This window comes from Cicer arietinum, chromosome 6, assembly GCF_000331145.2.
Source record: "Cicer arietinum cultivar CDC Frontier isolate Library 1 chromosome 6, Cicar.CDCFrontier_v2.0, whole genome shotgun sequence".
In the NCBI taxonomy this organism is placed as follows: domain Eukaryota; kingdom Viridiplantae; phylum Streptophyta; class Magnoliopsida; order Fabales; family Fabaceae; genus Cicer; species Cicer arietinum.
In genome coordinates, this window is record NC_021165.2 from 20,527,384 (window position 1) to 20,542,774 (window position 15,391).

The window sequence follows — 15,391 nt, forward strand, 5'->3', positions numbered from 1 at the left end:
AATTTTAAAACGCTTTTTAAATCAAAATATTTCCATGCACAACTATTATTAATTCATTTAAGTAATTGAGATGATTGATTGATTCTATATTTTTTTATATGCATCGACCAAAAATAGTATTATCGACCAAATAGTCATGACCCAAATGTTTCTTCCACTTTTGTTATACATTCCTTTTATGGGAAAAACACTTTGGTCAAATTCCACCCATTTTAAAATGAGTATTACTATAGCAAAAGCAAAATATTTTAAAACTAATGTGATTTTCAATTATTATTTTGTACATTTATTCTAAAACATTAATTTTATTTTGCATTTATAATAATAAAAAACACATTAATAAGAAATATTTGAGAAAATTTATTAATTTTTTAATACACGTGACAAAACTTAAAAGAGATTAATTTTGTAAACGAAACTCATTCCCCGTGTTACTCACCCAATTCGACCCGTTTTCTTCTCCAACAAACAAGAATATGAATATCTATAGGGCCCCCAAAACGTCTCTCCACAAGTTGGATTCCGTTGAACCAATTCCCAAGTCATCATAACAACATAAATCACTTCACTTACTCACTCGCTATCTTTACGTGTTCCTTCCTCCCTCTCTTCTTTCAAACTCTCCCCCCTCTCTCTGCTTCATATTCAAGCTGTCTTTTTCCCCTTTCTCTATTTTCTATTTTTTTTTAATCTTTTAACAATTTTCATTTCAACCCAATATATAACAGTTATTCTCATTCTTTAGCGTATAAAAAGAAAAAACTAAATAGTCCAAATCCAAACCACTGTTCTCTCTCTCTCTCTCTAGAATCTCCGAGTCTAGGGTTTTTGTTGCTTCTAACCGTACACTGTACTACACTAGAGTAGGTGACTTTACTCTACTCTAGGGTTTACTCTTCCTCCATGGCCGCTGAGAAGCTCAGAGATTTGTCCCAACCGATTGATGTACCCTTGCTCGACGCCACCGTCGCCGCCTTCTATGGCACCGGATCTAAGCAAGAGGTCGGTCATAATCTCCACCTTCATTTCTCTTCTATTCCACAATGTCCTTATCACTACCATGAATAATGCCTACTTTAGGGTTTAATTCTCGAAACGTTAACTATTTTCATCACGCGACATGTAATCACTGTCGTTGTGAAATTAATTTATCATAATCTATTGAATTGAACGAGTTCGTTCGCTTATCCGACACTATACACTAATTCGGAAGTTCTTCATAATTGTTGTCGTTTGGTTCAAACTTGATTGATTAGTATACCTAGGGCATTGAAGTTGTTTTCGTTTAGATAATGTGATGCTGTTCAAGGCTGTTTTGTTCTCTTTTTTGGTTGTGTGTTTGAAGTTTAACATTTTTTTCGTGTGTGCATTTTGATCGTGCAGAGAAGTGCTGCTGATTTGATTTTGCGAGACTTGCAAAACAATCCCGATATGTGGCTTCAAGTCATGCATATCTTGCAAAACACTCAAAATCTCAATACCAAGTTCTTTGCCTTGCAGGTTGGTTTATTTGATGAACTGTTCTGGTGTTATTGTTACGAGGAGTGGATATTCAATTTTGAATATAAAATATAGATTTTGGATTTTAGGGTTTCCTGCAAAAGATATTTGCTTCAATCATAGTCTATAAGCCTATATCTATGTGCAGTCAATTCAAATGATTATTTTTGTCTTGTCTATAAGCCTGTATCTACGTGTAGTCAATGCAGATAGTTATGTTCGTCTTTGTCCAACAATACTCTTGAAATTTTCTGGTTAAGGCTTAAGATTAGTTCTATCATGCAAAAGCTTTTGTTGATTTGTGGTATGGATCGAGATTTACACATGCTTAATTGGTCACTTTAGTAATGTGCTATCTTTGAAAACATGCTTTTCTAAACTCAAAACACTATAAGACATAAGTGAGGTGCTTCAGCCGTTTTGTCACTATATGATTTTGAGTGGATGTACTTGTGGGCAAATTTGCATTGTCAGAGGTCTTGAATATATAAGCTTATATTTGCTGATTTTTCCGTTGGCATCCATTTGCTAAGAGGCTTATGACAAAATGTTCTTTCCACATCACATCACTTTGCTGGATAGGCCTATCGACTCAATACTCATTTGGTTGCTGTGTTTTATGCTTTCATATTTGTGTTATATGGATTACTTAGTTTTTTGACCTCTGTAGCGTACTTACTATTGGAGCACTGCATTCGGAAGCAATGCTTATTAAGTGTCAAACAAGTTTTTATTTTTAATGAGAATATTATATTAGCTGCATTTCTCAGCATTTGTTTTTTATATGCTTCGACGATCAGGTTCTAGAGGGTGTAATTAAATATAGATGGAATGCATTACCTGCTGAGCAGCGAGATGGGATGAAAAATTTCATCTCTGATATTATCGTACAGGTATCAGCTGTATTTGGCGAAAGCTGTTATTTGACCTTGTCAGGCATACTTAGATTTTCTTTCTTTAATACTTAGTTTTTCTGCATCATTGATCTCATTGTTGGTGTTTTTTTGTGTAGCTTTCAAGCAATGAGTCCTCATTTCGAATGGAAAGGTTGTATGTCAACAAACTCAACATTATATTAGTTCAGGTAAACACTGCAGTTTCTTAACTTTGACCGCAAATTCCCGTGTTTAGGTCCTGCAACCCATTGTTCAATAGTTAATTTATATGCTTTCCTTTTCTATACACAAATCCAATATGCTTAGGATGTTTTATACTTTTCTCTTCTCCCCATATTATATGCTTTCGTGTTGTTAGTGTTGACAATTTTATGAGTTATTTCTGTTGGTCTCTAAATCATTTATTTTATGCATGTGTGGCTTATCGTTTTCTTTACCATTTATAAATTCAATCTGCTTAAGAGTTTTTATTTTCCCTTTTTGTCTCAATCAAGTCTTTTGTTTTTGGTGTGGTGCTTAATATTGAATACAGTTGCATTTATCAAGATTCAAGATGTAAAAATTTTTTTTTGCAGTATTTTTCAAACTTCTAATAAGGTTGCAGATATCTTTTCACTTTTTCGTTGTAATTGCGGATTCAGAATCTCCTCTTCAATTATTCTTGATTGTATCTTTTTGTATTTGCCACTAAAATGCTGTATGTTTTGGTCGGTGTGTCTCATTCAGATTTTGAAGCATGAATGGCCAGCAAGATGGCGAAGCTTTATTCCTGATCTTGTCTCAGCAGCTAAAACTAGTGAAACAATCTGTGAGAATTGTATGGCTATATTGAAAGTAAGTTTATGATTTATCCCACTTTTCATCAGATTATCTTGCTTATGTCAATGACTAATCTAAGAGGTTTTTTGAGTCAATATGTTCAGCTTTTGAGTGAGGAGGTTTTTGATTTTTCAAGAGGAGAAATGACACAGCAGAAGATAAAAGAGCTTAAACAATCAATGAATAGGTAGCTGTTAACAACTTAATGTCTTATTTATATTCTTTCCTGCTTTTCATTTCACGTATCTTTCTTTTAAGTTGGGTGTGTGAGAGGCTGAGTTTTAATTACTTGTTGTACAGTAATGGATTCATAAGGTTGCATTCTTTAAAGCCTTATCTGTGATGTTTTATAATTTTTTGGGTTCACTTTTGATTCTTTATAGATTGAAAGACTAGCAAGTGGCTGGTGATAACTACTTATATTGGGGGCTAGGTAGAGCAATTGATGATAATTACTAGGTGGGAGAATATATTGTAGTTTGTATTTTTTTAATTGTGATTTTGTAATTGCTTTTATCACCTGGAAGTTAGACTGGGGTGATTGGCATCAAATACTCTAGTTGTGATCGGTAATTGCTTGACCATTTTAGAACACATTACATAAAAAACTTTATGCAAGTTAATATAGGAAAATTATTTTCTAATCTAGGAATTATCGCTTAAAAGATTGCCCTTGCACAAGGCTCCTACCCAGATGGGGTCTTGGTAGGGTAGATGTATACAGCCTTATCCCAACACAATGCTAGCAGAGATGCTCTTTTTAGGATTTGAACCCTTGACCACTTATTGGCTCAATTACTTATTTGTTTATATGAACTGGAAATATTTTTGCTCATCATTCCTTTGATGAGTTTTATCTTAAGTTTCCTTTTACAACTGATATGGTTGTTTGTCCCTGTTTCTCTTACACGTGTCTTTGATATCATGCATTAAGAGCCTAAGCTATTAGGTGGAAGCTTGGTAATGGTTTTATATCTAACACTTTATCATGCATGCTTTGGATGGCTATTTATTTGTTCAGCGATTGTTATTTATCTAAATTTACTTTCTACGAAGTGTCTATTTTTGCTAAGAGTTATACTTGGTTGTTTGCAGTGAATTTCAACTCATACATGAGCTATGCTTATATGTTCTATCAGCATCCCAAAGGACTGAGCTCATACGTGCTACATTGTCCACATTGCATGCTTTCTTATCGTGGATTCCCTTGGGTTATATATTTGAATCACCATTGGTAGGTTTATTTTTCTGCTTAAAATGAATTTTTTGTTGAGGAATTCACAAACTGAAATCTTACAACTTACGGCTACACCACAGCTTGAGACACTCCTAAAGTTTTTCCCGGTTCCAGCATATCGAAACCTAACTTTGCAATGTTTAACAGAGGTATGTTCCATCCTTTTAGCTTTGATGTTTTTACTTCAAATTTATTGTATAGATATTCACTTTTTATGTTTGCAGGTGGCATCCCTTCAATTTGGGAATTATTATGATGTGCAGTATGTCAAGATGTATGGTGTATTCATGGGCCAATTGCAGGTGTGTTTGGATTGGTCTTCTTTTTGTATCATGTAGACATGCACTGCATTCTTATTCTTATTCATTTGATTCCGTTCCGCATTGAGCATTTAATATAATTTTTTTGGTTGACTTTGTGATAATTTAATGTTTAATGTAGAGCATACTCCCACCGACGACAAATATACCCGAGGCATATGCACATGGCTCTAGTGAAGAACAAGTGGGTTTTTATTGAAATAAGATGTTTAATTTGCTTAATTAGTTTTTATGTATACGCCTAACTCTGGTTTTTCCCTCTGTTTAGGCATTTATACAGAACCTGGCACTGTTCTTCACCTCATTTTTTAAGGTTAGATTTTTTTATTTTTATAAACGTATGTCTATGTTTCATTTATTTTGTGATTATATATCATCAAACAGCATGATTGTACTGTGTTTAAGAATGCGACGTTGCTGAGGTTGGTACCTTTAAGCCCCATTGTAGACTGTATTAGTCTTAATCATACTTGTGGCCCATTCAAGATTTGGTCCTGCTTTATTGGGTTTCTTGTTGGGTGTTCTGCTATCTGGTAACAAAATAGCCTTCTATTTGTGCAGGTTCACATTCGCATCCTGGAGTCCACTCAAGAGAATATATCGACTCTGCTATTGGGCCTTGAATATCTTATCAACATTTCATATGTAGATGATACCGAGGTCTTTAAGGTATGTGTATACTGCATTTTTGTGTCACTGTCCTCTGTTCTGAATACTTAAATTTATACTTTATCTGGTTTGTTAAAAATAATAGGTCTGTTTGGACTACTGGAATTCCTTGGTGTCGGAGCTGTTTGAGCCACACCGAAGTTTGGATAATCCTGCAGCTTCTGCAAGCTTGATGGGACTTCAGGTGTTGTAAATCTTGTGATATACTCCCTAATTGTTAAAAGTCATGAATTGGCAATTCTCTTTTACCCTATTAAAACGTTTTGCCACAAGATATGACCTAGCATTTTAATAGAATGTTTCCTTTTTTGATGCTTTTCATTTTGTCCTTATTGTTCATTAGAATGTCATAATTGGTTTCCCATGTTTGTTATTATTGGATTATAAGAACTAACACTTGTTTGTAAAAGTGACTAGTTAAATGAGTAAAATCAACAATAATGTGATTAGCTGTGATCACAACCATCTAGTTACTATTTTCAACTTTGCTTATTTTACTTGCTTTTCCTTGACTTAATCTTTGTTTATTTGGGTTTATTTGAACAATTTTAAAACATGGCCAGTGGTGTTCCTACTTCCTACCACTAATCTTCACATTATATAAAAAATCTATTTTCAAATTTATGTGTATGGCTAATGAGTGTGGACCAGGACCAGGTCTTAAAGTGAAAATCATTATTTTTTGAAAAACAATTAGTGAATGGGCTTTGTTTCATATTTGTATAATTTTCATCCTCAGCGTCTCTTGTGTGTTTCTAGTATATTATTTTCTTATTTCTTAGAAAGGTGGCTGTGGACTGTGCATTACTGATGTATTTTCTCAATGGAGTAAGCAGGTACCATCGATGCTTCCTGGTATGGTTGACGGGCATGGTTCTCAACTTCTTCAGCGCCGACAGCTATATGCTGGTCCCATGTCAAAGTTGAGAATGCTTATGATCTGTCGAATGGCTAAACCTGAAGAGGTTCTCATAGTTGAAGATGAAAATGGGAATATTGTTCGTGAAACCTTGAAGGACAATGATGTTCTTGTTCAATATAAGGTCATAAGCTCTACCTGTTCTCGTAGATTTGTTTCACATAATTCAAATGGGATAAATTTGAGACTTACATACCAATGTTTAATTATACAGATTATGAGGGAGACTCTTATTTACTTGGCACATCTTGACCATGAGGATACTGAAAAGCAGGTATTTGAATCAGAAAGCACTGCCCTTTTGTTTTGCTGGAAAGACAAATCACATTACATAGTGGTTTCTTCTTTCTTTTTAATCAGTTATAGGTTTTATTGTATGTAAGTTTATATTGTTTAAAATATGAGATGATTTATTATTTGTCAATTTATGAAATTACAATATCATATTTCTTAAATATGAAAGCATATGACCTAACATTGAATTGAATAACCTAAAAGGGCAATATTATATGAATATGTTGTTTTAGTTAAAAGCGATATGATACAAAGGCTACCTTTATTAAATTGTCTTAAATTGTGTAATATGCAGATGCTAAGGAAATTAAGTAAACAACTCAGTGGTGAGGATTGGGCATGGAACAATTTGAACACACTCTGTTGGGCAATTGGATCTATATCTGGTTCCATGATTGAAGAACAGGTACAGTCAACCTTATGTTATTGCGTGATAGACTTCATATCCCTATTTGCATGAGACATTCACAATTCAATATTAAGAATATGGAAAGCTTTTGTAATCTGCTGGTATTTCCATTATTGCGCTATCCTGCTGGTTATAAAAAAAATACAATATAAATTGTGGACAACCGTGTTGACTTGGGGTATACCTTGGATGGTATAGAATGTCTTAGTTAGCATCATCCACCAATTTGACTTTTCATTGGAGTTTCATCTACTCTTTCATGAATTGCTAATCTCTCTCTGCACATGCATGACTTCATACTGAATTGTTTTTGTCGGACTGATGATTGTGTCACATCACTTTCCCAACTGATTCATTAACCTTGTTAACTATCTCTGTATCTTTTATGGCCATTATTTTTATCAGTTTTGGTATTTGATTTCAATATTAATTGTTAGCCTTCTTGGATTTGCGACAGGAAAACAGATTTTTGGTTATGGTAATTCGCGATTTGTTAAATCTATGTGAAATCACCAAGGGAAAAGATAACAAAGCAGTTATTGCAAGTAATATCATGTAAGAACTGTTTATATGAGCAATTTTTTATTGTTTAATATTGCTACTTTCTTAAATATAATCAATTGCTTCGGTTGGTAGGTATGTTGTTGGTCAGTATCCCCGATTTTTAAGAGCTCATTGGAAGTTTCTTAAAACTGTTGTTAACAAGTTGTTCGAGTTTATGCACGAGACACATCCTGGAGTTCAGGTTATTTTTATCCTTTGAAGCTTACTGTCAATTTCCACTTGTATATTATTTCTAATGATATTATTAGTTGTTAAAACAACCCTGGCTCCGGTTTATTTTCTCTAGAGCTAGGTTGATTTTTTTTATCTGTATTCATTAAAGGCTTAGAGTTCAGACCAATTTTTCGTAGATGCTATATAGCTATTTTGACAAGAAATGTCACATTCTTCATGGTATCAATATACCTATTTAACCATCTTAAATCTGATTATGCTAACTTTAAATCTGCTGAAAAATGAGTATCCAATTATTTTGTTTAGTATTTCTTTTCTTTGTCAATTTGGTATTATATGTGAGTAAACACCAATATGACTTGTGACAATTGTCTTCAAAACACTTTTAATATGGTGTTGATTATCTCTATATTGATCCTGTTTCATTTGTTTCAGGATATGGCTTGTGACACTTTTCTGAAAATAGTTCAGAAGTGCAAGCGTAAATTTGTGATCACCCAGGTAAGAAGCGACATAATATCCTCTCTTTTCTCATCCTCTCGAATCCTAATAAAAATGACTAATGTGTATCCCACAATTCTTCCATTTTTGTTAAGTATGAGATATAATCCATAACTGTCATAGTAATTGCTATTTCAGGTTGGCGAAAATGAGCCATTTGTATCTGAACTTCTATCAGGCCTTCCAATCACTATTGCAGATCTTGAACCCCATCAGATACATTCCTTCTATGAATCTGTATGCTTTTTAGATGTCTTGAAAAACTCGTTAATTTAAAATTGTCCTATTTAATTATATATTTTTTGCATGCTTACTATTTATTCTTGTGTTTGCACTGTATATTATATTTTTTTAAATTGTAGGTTGCTCATATGATTCAAGCAGAGTCTGATGTTCAGAAGAGAGATGAATATATTCAGCGGTTGATGGAGCTCCCAAATAAGGTCTTTTGTTTGCTTAAGAAGCCTGGCCATTTGCTGAATCTCTTTCATGTTATGCACATTAGTTTTTAATTTTTTATCTTTCTGGAAACCAAGTATTATAGTTAATGCCTGTGATTTTCGGCTTTTTTTCCTGCAGAAATGGATGGAAATTATAGGGCAGGCACATCAAAATGTTGATTTTTTGAAGGATCAAGATGTAATACGGACTGTGCTTAATATATTGCAGGTTTGATTTTGTAATCTTTGATATAATTGTGTCAATCTGCTGGATGTTCATTATTTTGCACTGGACAGCATGCAATTTGAATTTTGAAATTTCATATAAAATTTTATGGCCCGATTGGGTTCAGTGGTGAGAACATTTGATAAATCAGTCGCTGATGTTGTGTAAGCAAATGGTCAAAATTTTCCATTTGATAAATCAGTTGTTTATGTTGTATTACATAGTTGATTACAAGCATGGAAAAGGAGTAGGGACATATTCTCCTGGTTTTATATTGGATCTTGAAATTTAAACAGTTATTGTGTAATTACCTCTTTTTTTTTTAATGTTTTTATTTCTGTCTTGATGTGTAATTGTTATGACTATAATCAATTTCTGGTCTTTCGTTTTTTATTTTTGTTGCTCTGTTACTATGTGTTGTTAAGGTTGTGTTTGAATTCCTCCTAATTGCAGACGAATACAAGCGTTGCAGCTTCTTTAGGGACATTTTTTCTACCCCAAATCACCTTGATCTTTTTGGACATGTTGAATGTGTACAGGTGTGTTCTGTTAACCAATAATTTTTGTATCGGTTATGCCAATAACAAAGTGGCTACTAAGCAATAAGTAGTTTAATTTGATTCATTTTTGGTGTTGTAAATACTTAACCAGTTGTTTGTTTCTGTAACAGAATGTACAGTGAGCTTATTTCAAAAAGTATTTCTGAAGGGGGGCCTTATGCATCGAAATCATCCTATGTGAAACTTCTACGGTAATTAAGATTAGTGTTTTTTTACCAATAAAACTACTATTCAGTTCTGTTATACATATAGTTCTTGATGCAGTTCGGTTAAGAGGGAGACACTTAAACTGATTGAGACATTCTTGGATAAGGCTGAAGATCAACCACAGATTGGAAAACAATTTGTGCCACCAATGATGGATCCTGTTCTAGGAGATTATGCTAGGAATGTTCCTGATGCAAGGGAATCAGAGGTCTTGTCCCTTTTTGCAACAATAGTTAACAAGTATGCTTCTTTCTCCTATTCACACACCTTCTATTTATAATGAGGTTACAATAATTACATTCAAATACTAGGGACTTGTATTTGACTAGAAGTTCTACCAATGAATCTAGGAAATTGTACAGTCAAAAAATAATAAATCATACTTTGAATTCTAACAGTTTTTTCTGTCCATTTTTTTTGTTGATTTGGTAAGCTGCTTTGACGGTATATGATTCACATGTTTCACTGGTTTTTCTCTGCCCCTTCTTTCTTCCAGATATAAAGCTGCAATGATTGAAGACGTTCCTCGCATATTTGAAGCTGTTTTTCAGTGCACTCTAGAGGTAATTGTGTAGGATATTCGGCTTTGATGTAAATGTTCTAGTTTATTGTTATTATTAGCAGTATTATATTATGTGGCTGTGGCCCTTGTGTATCCATCTTGGAATCTATTATTCACTTTGATTTGAATATTTTAGTTTTGAAATAAAATATCACGGGCTTGTATTTAGATCAGGTTTCAGTATTGTTACTTAAACATTTAATAAACTAGATGTATCTATACATTTAGTTTTATTGTTACTTGAAATGTAAATTTACAGTCAAAATTTTGAAAAGCATAATTTCAACTTTCTGGATTTGATGACATAATTATTGGGTATATGCCAAGGTAAAATATCAGCTGAACTATATTTTTCTTTTTATTCTGTTATACAGATGATTACAAAAAACTTTGAAGATTACCCAGAGCACCGACTTAAGTTCTTTTCTCTACTCCGCGCCATAGCTACTCATTGTTTTCCTGCACTAATGTGCTTGTCAAGTCAGGTTTTGTTTCATCCGTCTCTGCACTAATTGTTTTCCTTCACTAATGGCTTGTCAATCTTTCTTATTGTATGAGATGTTATCTACGTCTGCTTGTCAAAATTTGCAATCTCGGTACTCTGCGCTTATATTTTTGGTCATCTGTGTCAGCAATTGAAGCTTGTTATGGATTCAATCATGTGGGCATTTCGGCATACAGAAAGGAATATTGCTGAAACTGGGCTTAACCTGTTGCTGGAAATGCTGAAAAAGTTTCAGGTGTGGTTTTTCTTTTTAAATACCTAGCTTCTAACCTACTTGGGGTTTTTTCTGCATACTCTGATTGTTTATATATAGCTTTCCTGTTTTTTGTGGTTTTCTTATCTTTGTTGCACTTTCTATCTTTTTATCTATGATAAAAAGTATTTTCCATTAATAACATAGTTCTTGCCACTATATTGTACTGTGTTATCATCATTTTATATATTTTGGCTGAATGGTTTATTTATAACAGGGCTCAGAGTTCTGTAATCAGTTCTACCAGACATACTTCGTGGCAACTGAGAATGAGATATTTGCTGTCTTGACCGATACTTTTCATAAGCCTGGGTTCAAATTACATGTCTTGGTGCTTCAGCATTTGTTTTGTCTGGTACAGTGTCATAGTTATGCTTTATTTTGTTTTATTTTTGTTTCTCTGTTTAGTAATTAAAAGCACAAATAATGAGTTTGAGCTTTTCAGCTGGAAACTGGTGTGCTAACTGAGCCCCTTTGGGATGTTGCTGCAACTCCATATCCATACTCAAGTAATGCCGTTTTTGTACGTGAATATACTATAAAGCTTCTAAGTGCTTCCTTTCCGAACATGACAACAGCTGAGGTAATTGAAGAGAAATAATTTAAATTATTTCCCTATTGTGCCCGAACAAATGACTAATGTCAGGAAATTTGCAGGTTACCCAATTTGTTAATGGACTCTTCGAGTCCACCAATGACCTCTCTACATTTAAAACGCATATACGAGATTTTCTTATACAGTCAAAAGAATTTTCAGCTCAGGTATTGCTAAAACTTTCTTTGGCTAAATTGAGGTGCTCTCTTTTAACCAAAGCAAGAATTTGAAATTTTGTAGGGGGTGCTTTTTAATGTTGTCGATGCATCTTGCAATTTAAGTTTTGTTCACATGACTGTGTCTATAATCATTTTATTAGCTCATTGCTATAATTGTTGGATGTTTCTGGCCTTTCTCTGGTTCACCCTGTAGACTGTTGATTTGTCTTGCTTATGTTCCCGTATCATACAATGATGATGCATGAAGTTGGCATTTTAATTGTATTCCTTTCCTACCTGTAATATTTTACTGATCTGAGGTTTGTCATTACTCTCTCAACTACAGGATAACAAAGATCTCTATGCTGAAGAGGCTGCAGCTCAGAGAGAGAGAGAACGGCAAAGAATGCTTTCTATTCCAGGGCTGATTGCCCCAAGCGAGTTGCAAGACGAAATGGTAGACTCATAGATAGATTAAACAGCGTGAAAGTTAATATTAATACCGTGGGCATTTAAACGTATTTAACAAGCTCCTTGATTCCAATCAATTAACACTGACTTTGAGAATAGATCAGCTTTTTCCTCGAAGTTTAGTATTTTCTCTCTTCCCAATGTTTTATGTTGGGACTGGCTTGCCCATGGTTCCTGATTTTCAGAGTTTTAGCTAGACCAGGGATATTGCCTTGTCCATGAGGTGAGTGTAGATTATCGATATAGTAATTGATGATAATTTTGGGTCATTTGTAACGAATTCATTAAGGCATCTTTGTATTGAACGAAGATGGAACACTCGTTCGGAGTGATGATGACTCTTTAGGTGTGACCTCCTAACTTCTGGCGGTTTGTGCAGAAAACCCTTGTGGTTTTATATTTTGTATTTTTTTTTTCCTCCAATTAAACTTTAGGGATATTGATGTACCATGAGTGCATTTAATATATGGTGTCATGAATATTAGTGTTATATGTGCTCCATCCCTCCCAAAAGATAGATTTTATTTTGCATTTCTAGTGTCTTGCTTTCTAGCTTCAAATATGTAGCAACGTAGAAAATACATTGTTGAAAACATGATGAAAATTTAGTAAGCCAACAAGCGCATCTAATCAGAAGAAATGAAGGTCTCTACTACTACTACAACTAGTATTGAGTGTATAGAAGTAAAAAATTTATGTCACGAGTAAGCATTTGCCTTTAAAAAATATATGTAGTTATAAGCTGAAAGTCTTACTAAAGGAACTCCATATATGGAGAGAATTTCTACTCAATAGTTATAGATCCTGGGTTTCGTAATGTTTTCTTTTTGGTTTAATGTAATATTAATTAATTTTTTAATGCATTCTTTTATTAATTCCATTAGCATTATTCTCACGTCAATGTTGGTATTCTGACTTTTAGAGTGATTTGTTATTTATAAGGAAATTACTATTTTGATTTGATGTTAGAGAATGCTGTAAAGTATTTGATTATTCAGAAATGTTTGGAGGATAATAATGTATTGAGAATGCTGGTGACAACAATAAATATTGCCTAAAAAACTAATTTAGACATCAAGATTACATTACATATTTGTATGTGAACATATGGAGTATTTTGGTAAATTTTTTATAGATAACTGTAACGTGAGAAAATTTTTTGGTAACTGTAACGTGAGAAAAAAAATTGGAAATGTAAAAATAGATAATTAAATATAGCCACATCTACTAAGACTCTTATAATAAAGTCTTAGAATAATTATTGAAAAAGATAAATAAATAAAAACTCTTATAAGTTAAAAAATTGTAGTTAGCTTAGTCCTCCTGTTTTTCATTTAAATCTGACTTCATATTTTAAATCAGTATTGAAGGTCATTATAGTCAAGCAGAGTCAGTTATCATTTGAGTAGCATACAAGAGCCATAGACATTCTCTTTATACTGTTGGAATTCAAGGGTACTAATAAAATCTACCGATAACATAACTTTACTTTGGTCACAAAAATGATCTCAGTATTCATTTCAATTTTATATCTTAAAAAGACATCAATATTGATAATCCTTCATACAGGATAAGTAAAAAAAGTTAGTGTTAAGGATAAAATATAAGTGCATTAGTCTTAATAAATTAAACTGTTGATCCATTGAAATTAATGCATTTATTGACGATCTTTTTCTTAATATAGTTCCTCCACTAATTTTTGGTTCTTAATCTATTGAGTATCAAGGATAAGTTAAAAAAGAACTGGTATTCCTCTCTAATATGATTTTGGACAATGTTTATCTCGACTGTTCTGATTTATTATTTTTTGATTGTCCAAAATCAATATTTTATAGAGAGCATATTCTGATTTTTAAAAGAACTGATATTCCTCTATAAAAGAAATGATATTCCTTTATAATCGATATTCTGATTTTTAAAATGAGATGTAATTTAATAAAATTAAAGTTTTAAAAATATTATTTATTTTAATGTAAATTATACAAACAAAAGTAATTTTCTTAAAAAAAATGCATTTTTATTTATATTTTTAAGAAAATCAAGGTTATTAAAGAATTTAATGACTATATATAGTATGTTTAAATTTATTTCACACCAAGATCTAATAAGAAGTAATGTACATATAAATTCACTTTTATAATGGCAACTTAAAATTATTGCAAAAGACTATAGGCTTAATTAGACAATTGTCCAAGATTCGAATTTAAATTGGGTGTGGTTAGGGTGATATTTAGACCTATGATCTCCGAAAAAAAGAGAGGATGAAGATTCTATTTTTTTTTTTTTTGAATAGGCTTTTTTTTTTTAATTGTAGCAAATATTCCATTGTATTCTATTTTACTATTCTGTATGAATATATCAATATCAAGTTGCTCAGAATTCATTTTTTGTTTTTACAAAAATCAAAGGCAACAGGGAAGGTAGAAGGAAGGAAACGCAATTAAATTCCATTTCCCTTTCTTTTTCTTCCCTTCCCTTCCCTTCCCTTTGCAATTTAAAATTCAATAATCTGTTTTTGTGATTAGAAATTGCATAACATAAATAATCAATCAATCAAGCATCGATTTCCTTTGATTTTGATCGCATGGGTCAAGCTTTTCGCAAGCTTTTCGATACTTTCTTCGGCAATACCGAGATGCGGGTAACCCCTCTCTTCCCTCTCCTTCTCACTTTTCTTTAATCTCTTTTATTTAATTATCATATAATAACAATAAATGTCTTTTCCCTTAATAATGCTGATTTATTGCCCGATTGTTAACCTGTACCTAGGATTATTTCTAGAGTTTTATTTACTCGCTATGCCAAATTTTAATTTGCAATCAGCAATGGTTATAATTTTGTTTTTATTTTATTTTTTAATTTTATGTGGTTCAGGTTGTCATGCTTGGTCTTGATGCTGCTGGAAAAACAACTATATTGTACAAGCTACACATTGGAGAAGTTTTATCTACTGTTCCTACCATTGGTGGGTTTTGTTTCATAACTCATAATTAAGTTCATTGTTTGCTTTGTTGAATTTTCTTCAAGAGATAGATATCTTGATTGATCTCATTATTATGCACCTACTTCTTAATTAATGCTAATAAAGTTGTTTTGGCCATTATAGGGAAAG

The 15,391-nt window shown here is 32.7% G+C and overlaps 2 protein-coding genes across 2 annotated transcripts in view; both read left to right on the top strand.

Annotated features, from left to right (window-relative positions):
* Positions 1-513: 513 nt before the first annotated feature.
* LOC101492671 (protein EXPORTIN 1A) lies at positions 514-12,769 on the top strand. The gene is made up of 32 exons (XM_004505555.4): positions 514-1,002; positions 1,384-1,500; positions 2,301-2,393; positions 2,513-2,584; positions 3,123-3,230; positions 3,320-3,402; positions 4,311-4,449; positions 4,533-4,601; positions 4,677-4,754; positions 4,894-4,956; positions 5,041-5,085; positions 5,334-5,441; positions 5,527-5,625; positions 6,278-6,484; positions 6,575-6,634; positions 6,950-7,060; positions 7,521-7,618; positions 7,700-7,808; positions 8,237-8,302; positions 8,441-8,539; positions 8,665-8,745; positions 8,882-8,971; positions 9,422-9,507; positions 9,639-9,719; positions 9,793-9,975; positions 10,232-10,298; positions 10,672-10,782; positions 10,930-11,037; positions 11,273-11,410; positions 11,501-11,638; positions 11,713-11,817; positions 12,155-12,769. The coding sequence occupies exons 1-32, from the start codon at positions 904-906 to the stop codon at positions 12,275-12,277; spliced, it is 3,234 nt and encodes a 1,077-aa protein (XP_004505612.1). The 5' UTR covers positions 514-903; the 3' UTR covers positions 12,278-12,769.
* A 1,665-nt stretch (positions 12,770-14,434) lies between these two features.
* Positions 14,435-15,391, top strand: part of LOC101493006 (uncharacterized) — a 3,910-nt gene continuing 2,953 nt past the window's right edge. The window contains exons 1-2 of the mRNA XM_004505556.4: positions 14,435-14,920; positions 15,154-15,244. Of these exons, the coding sequence (XP_004505613.1) occupies positions 14,864-14,920; positions 15,154-15,244 (148 nt within the window). The 5' untranslated portion in view covers positions 14,435-14,863. The remainder of the gene's footprint in view (positions 14,921-15,153; positions 15,245-15,391) is intronic.

What these genes read in the sequence shown, in the direction of transcription:
- LOC101492671 (XM_004505555.4), top strand. Translation starts at nt 904, where the DNA reads ATGGCCGCTGAGAAGCTCAGAGATTTGTCCCAACCGATTGATGTACCC. An exon ending in TCTCTGATATTATCGTACAG is followed by an intron (nt 2,394 to 2,512) that starts GTATCAGCTGTA and finishes TTTTTTGTGTAG; the next exon opens with CTTTCAAGCAATGAGTCCTC. An exon ending in TCTTCACCTCATTTTTTAAG is followed by an intron (nt 5,086 to 5,333) that starts GTTAGATTTTTT and finishes CTATTTGTGCAG; the next exon opens with GTTCACATTCGCATCCTGGA.